At 42.8% G+C, this 15373-nt stretch overlaps 1 protein-coding gene across 1 annotated transcript; it reads right to left on the bottom strand.

Annotated features, from left to right (window-relative positions):
• Positions 1-10469: 10469 nt before the first annotated feature.
• Positions 10470-14635, bottom strand: CSTL1 (cystatin like 1). The gene is made up of 3 exons (XM_026002302.1): positions 14417-14635; positions 11323-11436; positions 10470-10553 (listed from the first exon to the last, which is right to left on the bottom strand). Exons 1-3 carry the CDS (start codon positions 14633-14635, stop codon positions 10470-10472), a joined length of 417 nt encoding a protein of 138 aa, XP_025858087.1.
• Between the last annotated feature and the right edge of the window lie 738 nt (positions 14636-15373).

Genomic DNA, 15373 nt, shown 5'->3' with positions numbered 1-15373 from the left:
ACCATATGTTAAAGTATATTTTAGGATTTTTTTCTTTTTGAAAAAGAAAGCACCAAACTATTTTCCAAAGGATGTGTCATTATGTAATGTCCCTCTGTAACTCTGGTAATTTTCTTTGTTCTGTGGTCTACTTTATCTGATATTAATATAGTTTCTCTTCTTTTAGTGTTTACGTAATATAATTTTTTCATCACTTCACTATCAACTTACCCATATCACTATATTTGAAGTAAGTTTCTTGTAGGCAGCATAGAGTTGGGTCATGTGTTATTTAATCCACTCTACCAATTTCTGTCTTTTAATTGACTTATTTAGACCATTTACAGATAGCTTACACATACCATTTAATATAATTACTGATATTTAGGACTTAAGTCTGCTATTTCATTTTTCTTCTCTCTGTATTTTGTTTCTGTTTTATTATTTCTTCCTGTGTTACTTGAACATTTTTTAAAGAATTCCATTTTTACGTATCTATGCTGTTTGTGAGCATATATCTTTTTGCATAGCCTTCTAGGTGGTTGCTCTAGATATGACATAAATATATAACTTGTCAGCCTACTGGTGTTGATATTTTACCAGTTTGAGTGAAATGTAGGAAGTTTACCTCCCTTTACAGCCCATTATTATTCCTCATTTACAAATGCCCTAAATATTTCTTTTACATACATTGTGAACCACATTTTAAAATGATATAATTTTTGCTTTAACCATCAGGCATAATTTAGAAAACTCAAGAAATCCTATTGTATTTACCCATATTTACACTTTTTATGTTCTTTTCTGATACTTTAAGATTCCTTCTTTTAAATTTCCTTTATATTTAGAGAACTTCTTTTAGCTATTATTTTAATATAGGTCTTCTGGTGCAGATTCCCTAGTTTCCTTCCATGTGAGAATGGCTTTTTTTCCCCATTATTCCTGAGGGATATTTTTGGTGGATATATGATTCTGGGTTGACAGTTTTCTTTTCTTTTAGCCTCTGTTTCTTCTAGTTCCAGTTTTGGTAGTTTGTGGTTTTCCAGAAATGTGTCCATTTCTTCTAGATTGCATAATTTATTGGCGTATAGCTGCTCCTAATATGTTTTTAAAATCGTTTGTATTTCCTTGGTGTTAGTAGTGATCTCTCTTTTCTCATGATTTTATTAATTTGAGTCTTCTCTCTCTGAAAAACACTGGAGCACTTCTGCATGGTTTATTATGAGAAATATGTTGAAATTCAAATTGGGTTTTTCCCCCTAAAGCTAAGGTGAATTTTCTCTTTCACTGCTTTCAAGATCTTTTTTATTTGTCTTTAAATTTCAGAAGTTTAACTCTGATGTGTTTTGCTGTATATTTGAATTTATCCTGTTTAGGATTTACTCACTTTCTTGAATCTACAGGTATAGGTATTTTGCCGAATTTCAAAAGTAATCAGCCGTAATTTCTTCAAATAGTTTCTTAGTTCACCTCTGTCCTCTCCTTCTGCAATTACAGTGTGTTAGATATTGTAATAGTTTCACCATATTCTGACATTCTATTCATTTGTATTTGGTCAATTTTCTCACCATTATTCAGATTGGGTAGTTTTCATTATTCTCACTTCCAGTTCATTTATTTTTCCTCTATTCCTCCCATTCCACTGGTAACTCCATCCATTTAATTTTGTATTTCAGTTATTGAACTTTTCAATTCTAATATTTCTACTTGTTTTTCTTTGCACTTTCTATTTCTTTGCTGAGATTGTCTATCTTTGCTGAGACTTCCCATTCGTTCATTTGTTTGAGGTATGTGGATAAATGGTTATTGCAGCACATTTAGGATGACTGCTTAAAAATCTTTCTCAGTGATTTTAAGATGTGTAATCTCTATGTTAGCATCTGTTCATTGTCGTTTCTCATTTAAGTTGACATTTTTCTCATTCTAAGTAGGACTATTGATTTTCTATTAAAACCCAGGTGTTAAGATGGTGGAAGAGTAGGGTCCCCAAGTCACCTGTCCCCACCAAATTACCTAGATAACCTTCAAATCATCCTGAAAATCTACGAATTCACCTGAGATTTAGAGAGAGACCAGCTGGAATGCTACAGTGAGAAGAGTTCGTGCTTCTATCAAGAGAGGAAGACGGGGAAAAAGAAATAAAGAAACAAAAGGCCTCCAAGGGGGAGGGGCCCGCGAGGAGCCGGGCTGAGGCCAGGGCGAGTGTCCCCAGGACAGGAGAGCCCCGTCCCGGAGAAGCAGGAGCTGCACCAACCTTCCCGGCAGAAAGGGGCCCGCAGGGAGTTGGAGCAGGACCCAGGAGGGCGGAGAGGCCCTCGGGCTCCCCGGGACACTAACAGGCACCTGCACCCCGGGAGAGCGCCCCGAGCTCCCTAAGGGCTGCAGCGCGCACGGCGGGACCCGGAGCAGCTCGGAGGGGCTCGGGCGGCGGCTCCGGGGAGGGGGCTGCGGGTCGGGAGCACGGATCCAACAGCGCAGGCCCCGGAGCACAGGGCGCGGGGACAGAGCCCAGGATCCGGCCTCCCCCAGGGACAGGCAGAGGCCAGGAGGGCCCAGGACAACAAGGACGCTCCTGCCCCGAGCTGAGCAGATCAGCGGCCCCGCCCGGAGCCTCCAGGCCCTGCAGACGGAGAGCCCCGGAGCTACTGCGAGAGCTGACTCCAGGGCTGCAGAGCTGGCCCCGCCACTGGGGTTGTTCCTCCTGGGGCCTCACGGGGTGAACAACCCCCACTGAGCCCTGCACCAGGCAGGGGCAGAGCAGCTCCCCCAAGTGCTAACACCTGAAAATCAGCACAACAGGCCCCTCCCCAGAAGACCTGTTGGACGGACAAGTTCCAGGGGAAGTCAAGGGACTTAAAGTATACAGAATCGGAAGATACTCCCCCATGTGTTTTTCTTTTTGATTTCTGATTGCTTCCCCCACCCTTTTTTCCCCTTTCTTTCTTTTTCTTTCTCTTTTTCTTCTCTTTTTTCCTTTTTTCTTCCTTTTTACTTCTTTCTTTTTATCTTTTCTTTCCTTCTTTCTCTCCTCTCTTTTTCTCCTTTTCCCAACACAACTTGTTTTGGCCACTCTGCACTGAGCAAAATGACTAGAAGGAAAATCTCACCTCAAAAGAAAGAATCAGAAACAGTCCTCTCTCCCACAGAGTTACAAAATCTGGATTACAATTCAATGTCAGAAAGCCAGCTCAGAAGCACTACTATACAGCTACGGTGGCTCCAGAAAAAAGCATAAAGGACTTAAGAGACTTCATGACTGCAGAATTTAGATCCAATCAGGCAGAAATTAAAAATCAATTGAATGAGATGCAATCCAAACTAGAAGTCCTAACGAGGAGGGTTAGCAAGGTGGAAGAACGAGTGGTGACATAGAAGACAAGTTGATGGCAAAGAGGGAAACAGGAAAAAAGAGACAAACAAAACATCATGAGGATATATTAAGGGAAATAAGTGACAGCCTGAGGAAGAAAAACCTACGTTTAATTGGGGTTCCCGAGGGTGCCGAAAGGGACAGAGGGCCAGAATATGCACTTGAACAAATCATAGCTGAAAACTTTCCGAATCTGGGAAGGGAAACAGGCATTCAGATCCAGGAAATAGAGAGATCCCGCCCCTAAAATCAATAAAAACCATTCAACACCTCGACATTTAATAGTGAAGCTTGCAAATTCCAAAGATAAAGAGAAGATCCTTAAAGCAGCAAGAGACAAAAAATCCCTGACTTTAATGGGGAAGAATATTAGGGTAACAGCAGAGACCTGGCAGGCCAGAAAGGGCAGGCAGGATATATTCAGGGTCCTAAATGAGAAGAATATGCAACCAAGAATACTTTATCCAGCAAGCCTCTCATTCAAAATGGAAGGAGAGATAAAGAGCTTCCAAGACAGGCAGGAACTGAAAGAATATGTGACATCCAAACCAGCTCTGCAAGAAATTTTAAGGGGGACTCTTAAAATTCCCCTTTAAGAAGAAGTTCAGTGGAACAATCCACAAAAACAAGGACTGAATAGATATCATGATGACACTAAACTCATATCTGTCAATAGTAACTCTGAATGTGAACGGGCTTAATGACGCCATCAAAAGGCGCAGGGTTTCAGGCTGGATAAGAAAGCAGGACCCATCTTTTTTTTTTTTCACTGTCAAAATCTATTTATTTATTTATTTATTTATATTTTTATTTTTTATTTTTATTTATAAATTAATTTTTATTGGTGTTCAATTTACCAACATACAGAAAAACACCCAGTGCTCATCCCGTCAAGTGTCCGCCCCAGTGCCCGTCACCCATTCCTCCCTCACCCCCCCCCCGCCCTCCTCCCGTTCCACCACCCCTAGTTCGTTTCCCAGAGTTAGGAGTCTTTATGTTCTGTCTCCCTTCCTGATATTTCCCACACATTTCTTTTCCCTTCGAGAGCAGGATCCATCTATTTGCTGTCTACAAGAGACTCATTTTAGACAGAAGGACACCTACAACCTGAAAATAAAAGGTTGGAGAACCATTTACCATTCAACTGGACCTCAAAAGAAAGGAGGGGTAGCCATCCTTATATCAGATAAACTAAAATTTACCCCAAAGACTGTAGTGAGAGATGAAGAGGGACACTATATCATACTTAAAGGATCTATCCAACAAGAGGACTTAACAATCCTCAATATATATGCCCCGAATGTGGGAGCTGCCAAATATTTAAACCAATTAATAACCAAAGTGAGGAAATACTTAGATAATAATACACTTATACTTGGGGACTTTAATCTACCTCTTTCTACTCTCAATAGGTCTTCTAAGCACAACATCTCCAAAGAAATGAGAGCTTTAAATGATACACTGGACCAGATGGATTTCACATATATCTACAGAACTTTACATCCAAACTCAACCGAATACACATTCTTCTCAAGTGCACATGGAACTTTCTCCAGAAAAGACCACATACTGGGTCACAAATCAGGTCTGAACCGATACCAAACGTTGGGATCGTCCCCTGCATATTCTCAGACCATAATGCCTTGAATTTAGAACTAAATCACAACAAGAAGTTTGGAAGGACCTCAAAAACGTGGAGGTTAAGGACCATCCTGCTAAAAGATGAAAGGGTCAACCAGGAAATTAAGGAAGAATTAAAAAGATTCATGGAAACTAATGAGAATGAAGACACAGCCGTTCAAAATCTTTGGGATGCAGCAAAAGCAGTCCGAAGGGGGAAATACATCGCAATACAAGCATCCATTCAAAAACTGGAAAGAACTCAAATACAAAAGCTAACCTTACACATAAAGGAGCTAGAGAAGAAACAGCAGATGGACCCTACGCCCAGCAGAAGAACAGAGTTAATTAAAATTCAAGCAGAACTCAACGAAATCGAGACCAGAAGAACTGTGGAACAGATCAACAGAACCAAGAGTCGGTTCTTTGAAAGAATTAATAAGATAGATAAACCATTAGCCAACCTTATTAAAAACAAGAGAGAAAAGACTCAAATTAATAAAATCATGAATGAGGAAGGAGAGATCACTACCATCACCAAGGAAATACAAACGATTTTAAAAACATATTATGAACAGCTGTATGCCAATAAATTAGGAAATCTAGAAGAAATGGACGCATTCCTGGAAAGCCACAAACTACCAAACCTGGAATTGGAAGAAATAGAAAACCTGAACAGGACAATAACCAGGGAGGAAATTGAAGTAGTCATCAAAAACCTCCCAAGACACAAGAGTCCAGGGCCAGATAGCTTCCCAGGGGAATTCTATCAAACGTTTAAAGAAGAAATCAAACCTATTCTACTAAAGCTGTTTGGAAAGATAGAAAGAGATGGAGGACTTCCAAATTCGTTCTATGAGGCCAGAATCACCTTAATTCCAAAACCAAAGACCCCACCAAAACGGAGAATTACAGACCAATATCCCTGATGAACATGGATGCAAAAATTCTCAACAAGATACTAGCCAATAGGATCCAACAACACAATAAGAAAACTATTCACCATGACCAAGTAGGATTTATCCCCGGGACACAAGGCTGGTTCAACACTCGTAAAACAATCAATGTGATTCATCATATCAGCAAGAGAAAAACCAAGAACCATATGATCCTCTCATTATATGCAGGGAAAGCATTTGACAAAATACAGCATCCATTCCTGATCAAAACACTTCAGAGTGTTGGGATAGAGGGAACTTTCCTCGACATCTTAAAAGCCATCTACGAAAAGCCCACAGCAAATATCATTCTCAATGGGGAAGCACTGGGAGCCTTTCCCCTAAGATCAGGAACAAGACAGGGATGTCCACTCTCACCACTGCTATTCAACATAGTACTGGAAGTCCTCGCCTCAGCAATCGAACAACAAAAAGACATTAAAGGCATTCAAACTGGCAAAGAAGAAGTCAAACTCTCCCTCTTCGCCAATGACATGATACTCTACATAGAAAACCCAAAAGCCTCCACCCCAAGATTGCTAGAACTCATACAGCAATTTGGTAGCGTGGCAGGATACAAAATCAATGCCCAGAAATCAATGGCATTTCTATACACTAACAATTAGACTGAAGAAAGAGAAATTAAGGAGTCAATCCCATTTACAATTGCACCCAAAAGCATAAGATAACTGGGAATAAACCTAACCAAAGAGGTAAAGGACCTATACCCTAAAAACTATAGAACACTTCTGAAAGAAATTGAGGAAGACACAAAGAGATAGAAAAATATTCCATGCTCATGGATTGGAAGAATTAATATTGTGAAAATGTCAATGTTATCCAGGGCAATTTACACGTTTAATGCAATCCCTATCAAAATACCATGGACTTTCTTCAGAGAGTTAGAACAAATTATTTTAAGATTTGTGTGGAATCAGAAAAGACCCCAAATAGCCAGGGGAATTTTAAAAAAGAAAACCATAGCTGGGGGCATCACAATGCCAGATTTCAGGTTGTACTACAAAGCTGTGATCATCAAGACAGTGTGGTACTGGCACAAAAACAGACACATAGATCAATGGAACAGAATAGAGAATCCAGAAGTGGACCCTGAACTTTATGGTCAACTAATATTCGATAAAGGAGGAAAGGCTATCCATTGGAAGAAAGACAGTCTCTTCAATAAATGGTGTTGGGAAAATGGGACATCCACATGCAGAAGAATGAAACTGGACCACTCTCTTTCACCATACACAAAGATAAACTCAAAATGGTTGAGAGATGTAAATGTGAGACAAGATTCCATCAAAATCCTAGAGGAGAACACAGGCAACACCCTTTTTGAACTTGGCCACAGTAACTTCTTGCCAGATACATCCACAAAGGCCAAAGAAACAAAAGCAAAAATGAACTATTTAGACTTCATCAAGATAAGAAGCTTCTGCACAGCAAACGATACAGTCAAAAAAACTAAAAGACAACCTACAGAATGGGAGATGATATTTGCAAATGACGTATCAGATAAAGGGCTAGTATCCAAGATCTATAAAAAACTTATTAAACTCAACACCAAAGAAACAAACAATCCAATCATGAAATGGGCAAAAGACATGAACAGAAATCTCACAGAGGAAGACACAGACATGGCCAACACGCACATGATAAAATGCTCTGCATCACTTGCCATCAGGGAAATACAAATCAAAACCACAATGAGATCCCACCTCACACCAGTGAGAATGGGGAAAATTAACAAGGCAGGAAACAACAGATGTTGGAGAGGATGCAGAGAAAAGGGAACCCTCTTACACTGTTGGTGGGAATGTGAACTGGTGCAGCCCTCTGGAAAACTGTGTGGAGGTTCCTCAAAGAGTTAAAAATAGACCTGCCCTATGACCCAGCATTTGCACTGTTGGGGATTTACCCCAAAGATTCAGATGGAATCAAATGCCGGGACACCTGCACCCCGATGTTTCTAGCAGCAATGTCCACAATAGCCAAACTGTGGAAGGAGCCTCAGTGTCCATCGAAAGATGAATGGATAAAGAAGATGTGGTTTATGTATACAATGGAATATTACTCAGCCATTAGAAACGACAAATACCCACCATTTGCTTCAACGTGGATGGAACTGGAGGGTATTATGCTGAGTGAAGTAAGTCAATTGGAGCAGGACAAACAGTGTATGTTCTCATTCATTTGGGGAATATAAATAATAGTGAAAGTGAATATAAGGGAAGGGAAAAGAAAAAGACTCCTAACTCTGGGAAACGAACTAGGGGTGGTGGAAGGGGAGGAGGGCGGGGGGTGGGGGTGCATGGGTGACGGGAACTAACGGGGGCACTTGACGGGTTGAGCACTGGGTGTTATTCTGTATGTTGGTAAATTGAACACCAATAAGAAATAATTTATTTAAAAAAAAAGAAGAATATAAGAAATAGTCCAGAGGGCCATAAGGGAAGGAGGAGAAACTAAGTGGGGAAAAATCAGAGAGGAAGACAAACCATGAGAGGCTCTTAACTCTTGGAAACAAACTGAAGGCTGCTGAAGCTGTGGAGGGTGGGGGGATGGGAAAACTGAGTGATGGACATTAAAGAGGGCAATGATGTGATGAGCACTGGGTGTTACACACAACTGATGAATTATTGCAAACTGCATCTGAAAGTAATGATATACTTTATCTTCACAAATTGAATTTAAATAAAAAGAAAGGATTATGTTGCATGAAAGGAGCCAGAAATAAAATATATTATTTTATGCTGTATGATTCCATTTGTAAAAGTTCAAACAGGCCAAACTCAGCCAAGATGGTAGGATCTGGAAAGAGGCTCCTCACCTGTGACATGGAGGTGAGAGTTGCCATTTCATAGGTTGTTGTGATAACCAAATAAGAAAGTGAGGACACTCAGCCATCAGAAAGGATGAATACCCACCATTTGCTTCAACGTGGGTGGAACTGGAGGGTATTATGCTGAGTGAAGTAAGTCAATCAGAGAAGGACAAACATTATATGGTTTCACTCATACAGGGAATATAAGAAATAGTGAAAAGGATTATAAGGAAAAGGAGGGGGAATGAGTGGGAAAAATTAGAGAGGATGACAAAACATGAGAGACTCCTTACTCTGGGAAACAATAAAGGGTAGTAGAAGGGGTGGTAGGCAAGGGGGATAGGGTAACTTGGTGATGGGCACTGAGGAGGGCACTTGATGGAATGAGCACTGGGTGTTACACTATATGTTGGCAAATCGAACTTCAATAAAAAAAAAAAAAGAAAAGAAAGTAAGGACAGCATGCCCATGAAAGACACCCACTCAACCCTCAATGACATTAGATTTGCAGAACTGGATGTGTCTGGCTTCTCTCTTGCATGAGAAATTCACCACTTTTACCACTGCACCTCCACTTTCCCTTCTCTCTTAAGCCACTCAGGTGAATTTGAGGTTCTTATTTGTGTGTTTACTCTTCCCCTTTGGAAATCATCTCTCAAGTTTCCATTATAAGTGTGTTGGTGGGTCTGATCCCTGAGGAGGTTCTCAGCCTTCATCTGCTCCCCATTTCTGGTCCAGTGTATACCTATTTTGCTCAACTATGAGTCACATGAGGGAAGACACTGTCTCATTCCTCCAGCAGTGAGCACATGGGAGGCTCGGGAACTCTCTGTGAAATAAAGAGTTCGTACAGCTAGTCCAGACTGCTGTCCTTGGAAAGGCCCACTTGTAAAGTTGGCCTTGGTTGGAGCTTGGGAACTTGGATTGCCAACAGTTCCCTAAACTGATACAATCCTGTCCCTAAGTGATGAGAGGACCTCATTGTGTCTATACTGTTTATACAGTGTGATTTATGCTGAATACCTGCTTTCCTTCTGGGAGCCTAAAATTTGGACATATCCTAGGCAGAGGGTTGCCTAGTGCAGCTCCAGGGAAAACCTGTGGCATTGAATCTCTAAAGAGCTTCTCTGGGAAACATATTTCAACGTGTTATCACAACTCACTTTTGGGGAACTAAGTGCACCAGGAAAGCACTCTGAAAACCTACACCTAGTTCCCTGAAACTTCTCCACATTAGCCTTTTTCTTTTGTTGTTTTTGTCTTGTACCTTTTCACTGTAATTAAGGCACAGCTGCGAGTACAACTAACTGCGCTGAAATCCTGAGGGTCCCTCTACTGAGTTTCTGGACTGGTGAACTTGGGGACCTCAGCCACACTCACAAAAATGTGTAAGTCACAGAGAGTATGGGGAAGAAACAGAGCCCCTGGAAGCTCAGGCCAGAGGTCAGGATGTACCTGAAACTAAGCGCCTCAGAGACATGCACTGAAGTAGAAGAACTATGAGTTTCCTCCAAAGAGTTGATATCCTTCTGTTCAAATTGCATCAGCCCCCTGAGTGAGTGTGTGAATGTGTACATGAATGTATGTGAGTGCATATGTGAGTGTGCATGTGTGCATGAGTGAGAGCAGGTGTGTGGAGACCTTGCCAAGAGGAATGAGGCCTTGCAGAAGTCTAATAGAAAGTGCACAGTTGGCATCTAAGTTTTCATCAAAGATTTTTGCACTAATGCATTCAAGCCTCCAGACAAGAATTATTCCAGAGTTGGTAATAGTTCATCCAGGGCACAGTGTACATCAAAAAGTCACAAATGAAACTCTGTGGAAAGAGAAAGAAAACAGTTTTCAGGGAAATATTTTTGAAGATGAACAAAAGGCTCCTGCCCCCCAACAAGCCTTTATCTGGGAAATCTGGACCAGTCACTGTGTCTGGATAACGACCACATGGGTGGGGAGGGGAATCTGCTCATAGTCACATGATGGGGGTGGGGTGGGGCCAACCTGAGCAGGGATGTCACCCTGGGCACCCCCTACTCAGTCACTTAGGATGTGGAACGGGTGCACCTGGAGCCTATAGCCCAGCGGGACACTGGGATGAAGTCCTGGCAGGACAGCCTGGGACAGAGGCATTGCCCACTGCCTCAAGTCCTTTTGCTTCTGGTAGACTTTGTGTCTGCCAGCTTCTGGGTGGCAGCACCAGGAGGGACTGGGAAAAGCCAGAAAACATAGGCAGAGGTTGGAAGACAAAAAGGAAACTAGACAATCCCCAAGGACCTTGAGAGCATAAGCTGAGATCAGAGTGAAGCCCAAGGGAAACTAAACTACTTCCCACTGAGGGCTGGGGTAAAACTGCCAGGGAAGGAGACTGGAGGACTGTGGCCAGAGCTATGACAGCTCAGGGTAGAGAGACTGCCTAATTAGAGAGCCTTCCCCCCACTTCTGCGTACCCCTAATGGCATCAGGCAGCTCTAAAGCCCATATCCACACAGCTAGAAAAATTGTCAATGTCCAGTTTTGGTCTACTTTTTAAAAGTTTACTTTTCCCCGTTTGATCACAAGTCCCGACTCAAGTGACTGCCACCACACACCTTTTTCAGCTTGTTTTTGCTTTGAATGGGGCATGAATTTTTTGTTGTGCTATTCCTCTTGCATTTGGTCCGGCTAATCTTCACAGTTACCATATACTCCACTCCAGTCGTCAGCTACCAAGAAACGTGGCACTGTTAGCATTGACTCCAACTATCCAGTTGCTGACTCTCACCCGGAAAATCTAGAAGATGAAGACTAAGGAACCACAATACCTGTTCTCAGAGCTCATCCACTAAAAGCATGGCTCCCACTTTGCCTCCCAGCTGGAGAATGGACAGTGACAGTTGAGGCCACTAGTCAGTCCCCAGCATGTGCAGAGCCCTTCCCCTCGGTCTGGACTAGCTTCATTTCTGCAAGCCACAGATGGCTTCTCACCCATCTCCCTTCCATACTCAGGATGAAGGATTGGCAAATCATGGAACTTGGCTGCCCGACAGCCCCAGGATACCCTATATCTGTACACATAATCCTCAGAATGTATAGGGGTGCATCCTGTCCCTCAACTTCATCCATGTCCTCCCTCCCTACTCTCCTTCCCAACCAACCTGACGGAAAGCAGTTTACCAACACAGCTAAAAAAACACAGGCTTAGAAACTGAATTGCTTTGGGGCATTCATTTCCCTTGTACTAACACTGAGCCCTAGAGCAAATCCCCGGCAATCTCCTTTTCTTCAACTACAGAGTTGTGGGCGCTTGACGGGATGAGCACTGGGTGTTATTCTATATGTTGGCAAATTGAACACCAATAAAAAATAAATTTATAAAAAAACAAAAACAAAAAAAAAACTACAGAGTCCAGATAACAATTGTACCTGCTCAAGGAGTTGTTCATGGGCTAAAGAGAAGCAGGCATCTCACCAAAGCAAATTTTAACATAACTTATTATGAATTATTAAATGTTTTAGCAAAATGTGGGGAACATCACTCTGAAGCAGATATGGAGTCAGGAAAGCAACAGAGCAGAAGACAGAAGAATTGTGCTCGAGTTCTGGCTTTTTCCCCTGCCAACTCTATCTCCTTGGCTAAGCCCTGCCACCTCCCTGACTCAGTTTCCTCATCTAGAGAATGGGGAGACTAGTGCCAATTTCCTCCTGGGGTGTATGCAAACAGTTCTCCATAAACCATGGAGAACCTACACCAAAGCAATTCCAGGCTATTGGGATCTGTCTTCCTGTGCTCATGTTCAAGTGCCAGGCTCTGAGGACTCTAAGGGCAGGAAAGCTCTGTGTAGCAGGGGGGATCCACACCTTCAAGTGAAACTCCAGCAAATGCTTTGATGATTCTGTGGAACAGCTGGGTCCCTCAAGTCGACATGAAGGAGGGGAGGGGAGAAGCTCCTGGAAGTCCCCGACTTCCTTGTCCCAATGTCAGATAAAACCAAAGGCAAAGGCTTGATACTCTCCCTAGTAGCAAAGCGGTAGAGGGAGAGAGTGCCCACATTGCCCCCTGGAGGAAAATGCCCCCAGAAAAGCTCAGGGTGGTTGCAGGGGAAGGAAGCCTGAGGGCTGTATCACCATCCTGGTCCCAGCATCCGCCACCTGAAGAACCTCAGGATGCAGGGCTCCAAGCTCTTCATCAAAGGAGAGTTACATCCAGGCATTGGCATCTTACAGGGCTTTCACACTGACCTTCAGCACACTCCATAGGTATGAAAAATCGAAAACACTGGAATTCCAGTGCGCAAAGTGTTTGCTTATTCGTTATTAGACTGGATTGCTAGATAGTAAGAGGAATCATCATAGTAACACAAATATTTTCCCTAGTGCTGCTTCACTGTTATTCTGCCCACTTGGTGGTAAGGAAACAGGCCTGGATGGCGCTTGACATAGATCTCACAATTAAAGAGACCTGGAACCTGGGTGCAGCAGCCTGGCAGGCCCACCTCCTACACCCCTCTGTGAGGTGTTGATGGACACAACCACTTGGCAAAAGGACCCTTACTTCAGGTCACCCAGCCACCCAGAGTCACACACATTCTGTGCTTTTACCCATTTGAATGACAACAAAAGCTTATTCATAAACTATTCTTTTAGAGTTAACTGTGAATGATTATAGACTGATTCTACAAGACATGTCTCCTGGGATTCTCAGATTCACCTTTGGGAGCACTAACCTGGGAGAACAGAACAACTTGGCAAGAACTTTGGTTGACAGCTGCCACCTCGTGGCCAAGTCACCTCAGTGTCCCTGGGCCTGATGGGCCTCCATCTTGGGACAAGAGTATGTGATGGAGCCGGGGACAGGCTGATGTCCACACACTGTGATGTCAGGCCTGCTTTGTGTCACACTAACATTGCCTGCCCCTCTCTACTCCCCACCCTTGCTGGTTTCTCCTGTTCCCACTGCCTCCCTCTCTCCATCAGAGATCTTTTCTCCTGTCAATTGTGGTTTGTTGTTTTTTCCAAATCAGGTTAATTGAACTAAAATGTGCTATTGCCTCTGACCTAACTTAGATATAGTTTACTAGGTAAAGTTGGGGGGAAGCTGGACCCACAACAGTAGTTTTCAAACAACTTTTCTTTCCTCCGTTGTCCTCAACTGATTCATTTCAGAGAGACTTTGTATGTAAAACACATAAAAGAGATAATTTGGTTGAAGTCTGTTTCTCACTCCCTTCTCCCTTCTGCCCAAATAAACCCCTGTGCAATTCCAGATTTCTGTATAATACAGCTATAAAGTCCAGACTTTACATCCCTGGACATTGAAAAATTATGTCAAGTGGGAATCCATAGAGAACATTTGTATTTTGCCAAAGCAAACCATTTAAGGAAACAAAATCATTCTCATTTGTTGTCACTCCGGTAGGACTAATTTCAGAACAAAAGGCAATTCTTCCCAAGAAATAACAGTTGAGAAACTCAGAGGCTATGTTTCCTTCAGACCAACAGTAACACGGTTAGGGTTTCATTCCTGTCATCGGGCTAGCATTTCAAAAGCATAGCTAAGGCAGGTCATGGAGTCAAACCATGCTCATCCCAAGTGAAGCCTCCCCCCAGTTGTGAAACCATCACTTGGTTCTCTCTGGGAACCATACCATATTCCTGCATGTCCAAGTGGGTACTGCCCACATCCAGAGAAACTGAAGCACAAACCTGCATCTGACTTTGAAGTAGCTTGTCGACTTGAAATAAGTAGGTGTCATTGCTAGCATTGTTGTATTTTTCAATGAAGAATTGGAGTGTTGAATTCATGTTTGTCTCACTCGTGGACTTCTCCTGAAAGCCTTCCCACCTTTGAAAATGACCTAGCCTGGCTGCCAGGACCAGGACAGCCAACAGCAACAGAGGGTTCCTACAGCATCCAACTCCCATCTTGCAGCCTCGAAAACCTCCTCCACTGCGCCTGCCAGGACAGGATTGGGACCAGACTGCAGCTCATTCACCCTCTGCAGTGGCCCTTGCCCAATGGGCTTGCCCAGGTTAGGCAGAGATTGAGACCCTAGACTCATCCTTTCAAGGATCTGCCCACAATTTGACTGAAGAACCAACCCAGGAAATCTCAACTCAGGTTGAGCTCAACTCTTTCAGGTCCAAAAGTTTTCCAATTTTATGATGCCCACTTGATTCTTAGATTATCCAGGCAAGCATGATTTCTAAACACCTGCCAAGATGGCAACCTCTTCCTGCCTTCATATCTATCAAGGAGAAAGTCCCCAGAACAGAGCTTTATAGTGCTACGCATAAGTATATTGGACAAAGAAGTGCCATTTGCCATTTGTGGGAATTGGGGAAGGCTTATGGAGAAGGTATTACTTGAACTGGGATATGAGGAATCAGGGATATGGACAGGGCTGATACATTCTACTTACCTATTGTGGGTTCTACCTGTCTAACCCAGCCATCAACTATTCCCTGTTCCTCCTTTAAAGATAGGTTCTCTATGCACCTGCCACCTTTTGCACCACAGATTTCTGCCTGCTGGATCCCACTGTACCTGCAGGCCCTGGCAGTAGCTCTTGCTATTTTGGTGTGACCCCAGCAGACCTTTGTGAGGTAATATAAGCCTCTCTATGAAGGGGGGGGGGGTGAATAAACTCTGATCCTTACTCA

The sequence above is a fragment of the Vulpes vulpes genome, chromosome 14 (genome assembly GCF_048418805.1).
Source record: "Vulpes vulpes isolate BD-2025 chromosome 14, VulVul3, whole genome shotgun sequence".
In the NCBI taxonomy this organism is placed as follows: domain Eukaryota; kingdom Metazoa; phylum Chordata; class Mammalia; order Carnivora; family Canidae; genus Vulpes; species Vulpes vulpes.
This window is presented reverse-complemented; position numbering and strand designations above follow the sequence as displayed.

What these genes read in the sequence shown, in the direction of transcription:
- CSTL1 (XM_026002302.1), bottom strand. Translation starts at nt 14,635, where the DNA reads ATGGGAGTTGGATGCTGTAGGAACCCTCTGTTGCTGTTGGCTGTCCTG. An exon ending in TACTTCAAAGTCAGATGCAG is followed by an intron (nt 11,437 to 14,416) that starts GTTTGTGCTTCA and finishes GTTTCTTGGTAG; the next exon opens with CTGACGACTGGAGTGGAGTA. An exon ending in GCAAAAACAAGCTGAAAAAG is followed by an intron (nt 10,554 to 11,322) that starts GTGTGTGGTGGC and finishes CTCTTTCCACAG; the next exon opens with AGTTTCATTTGTGACTTTTT.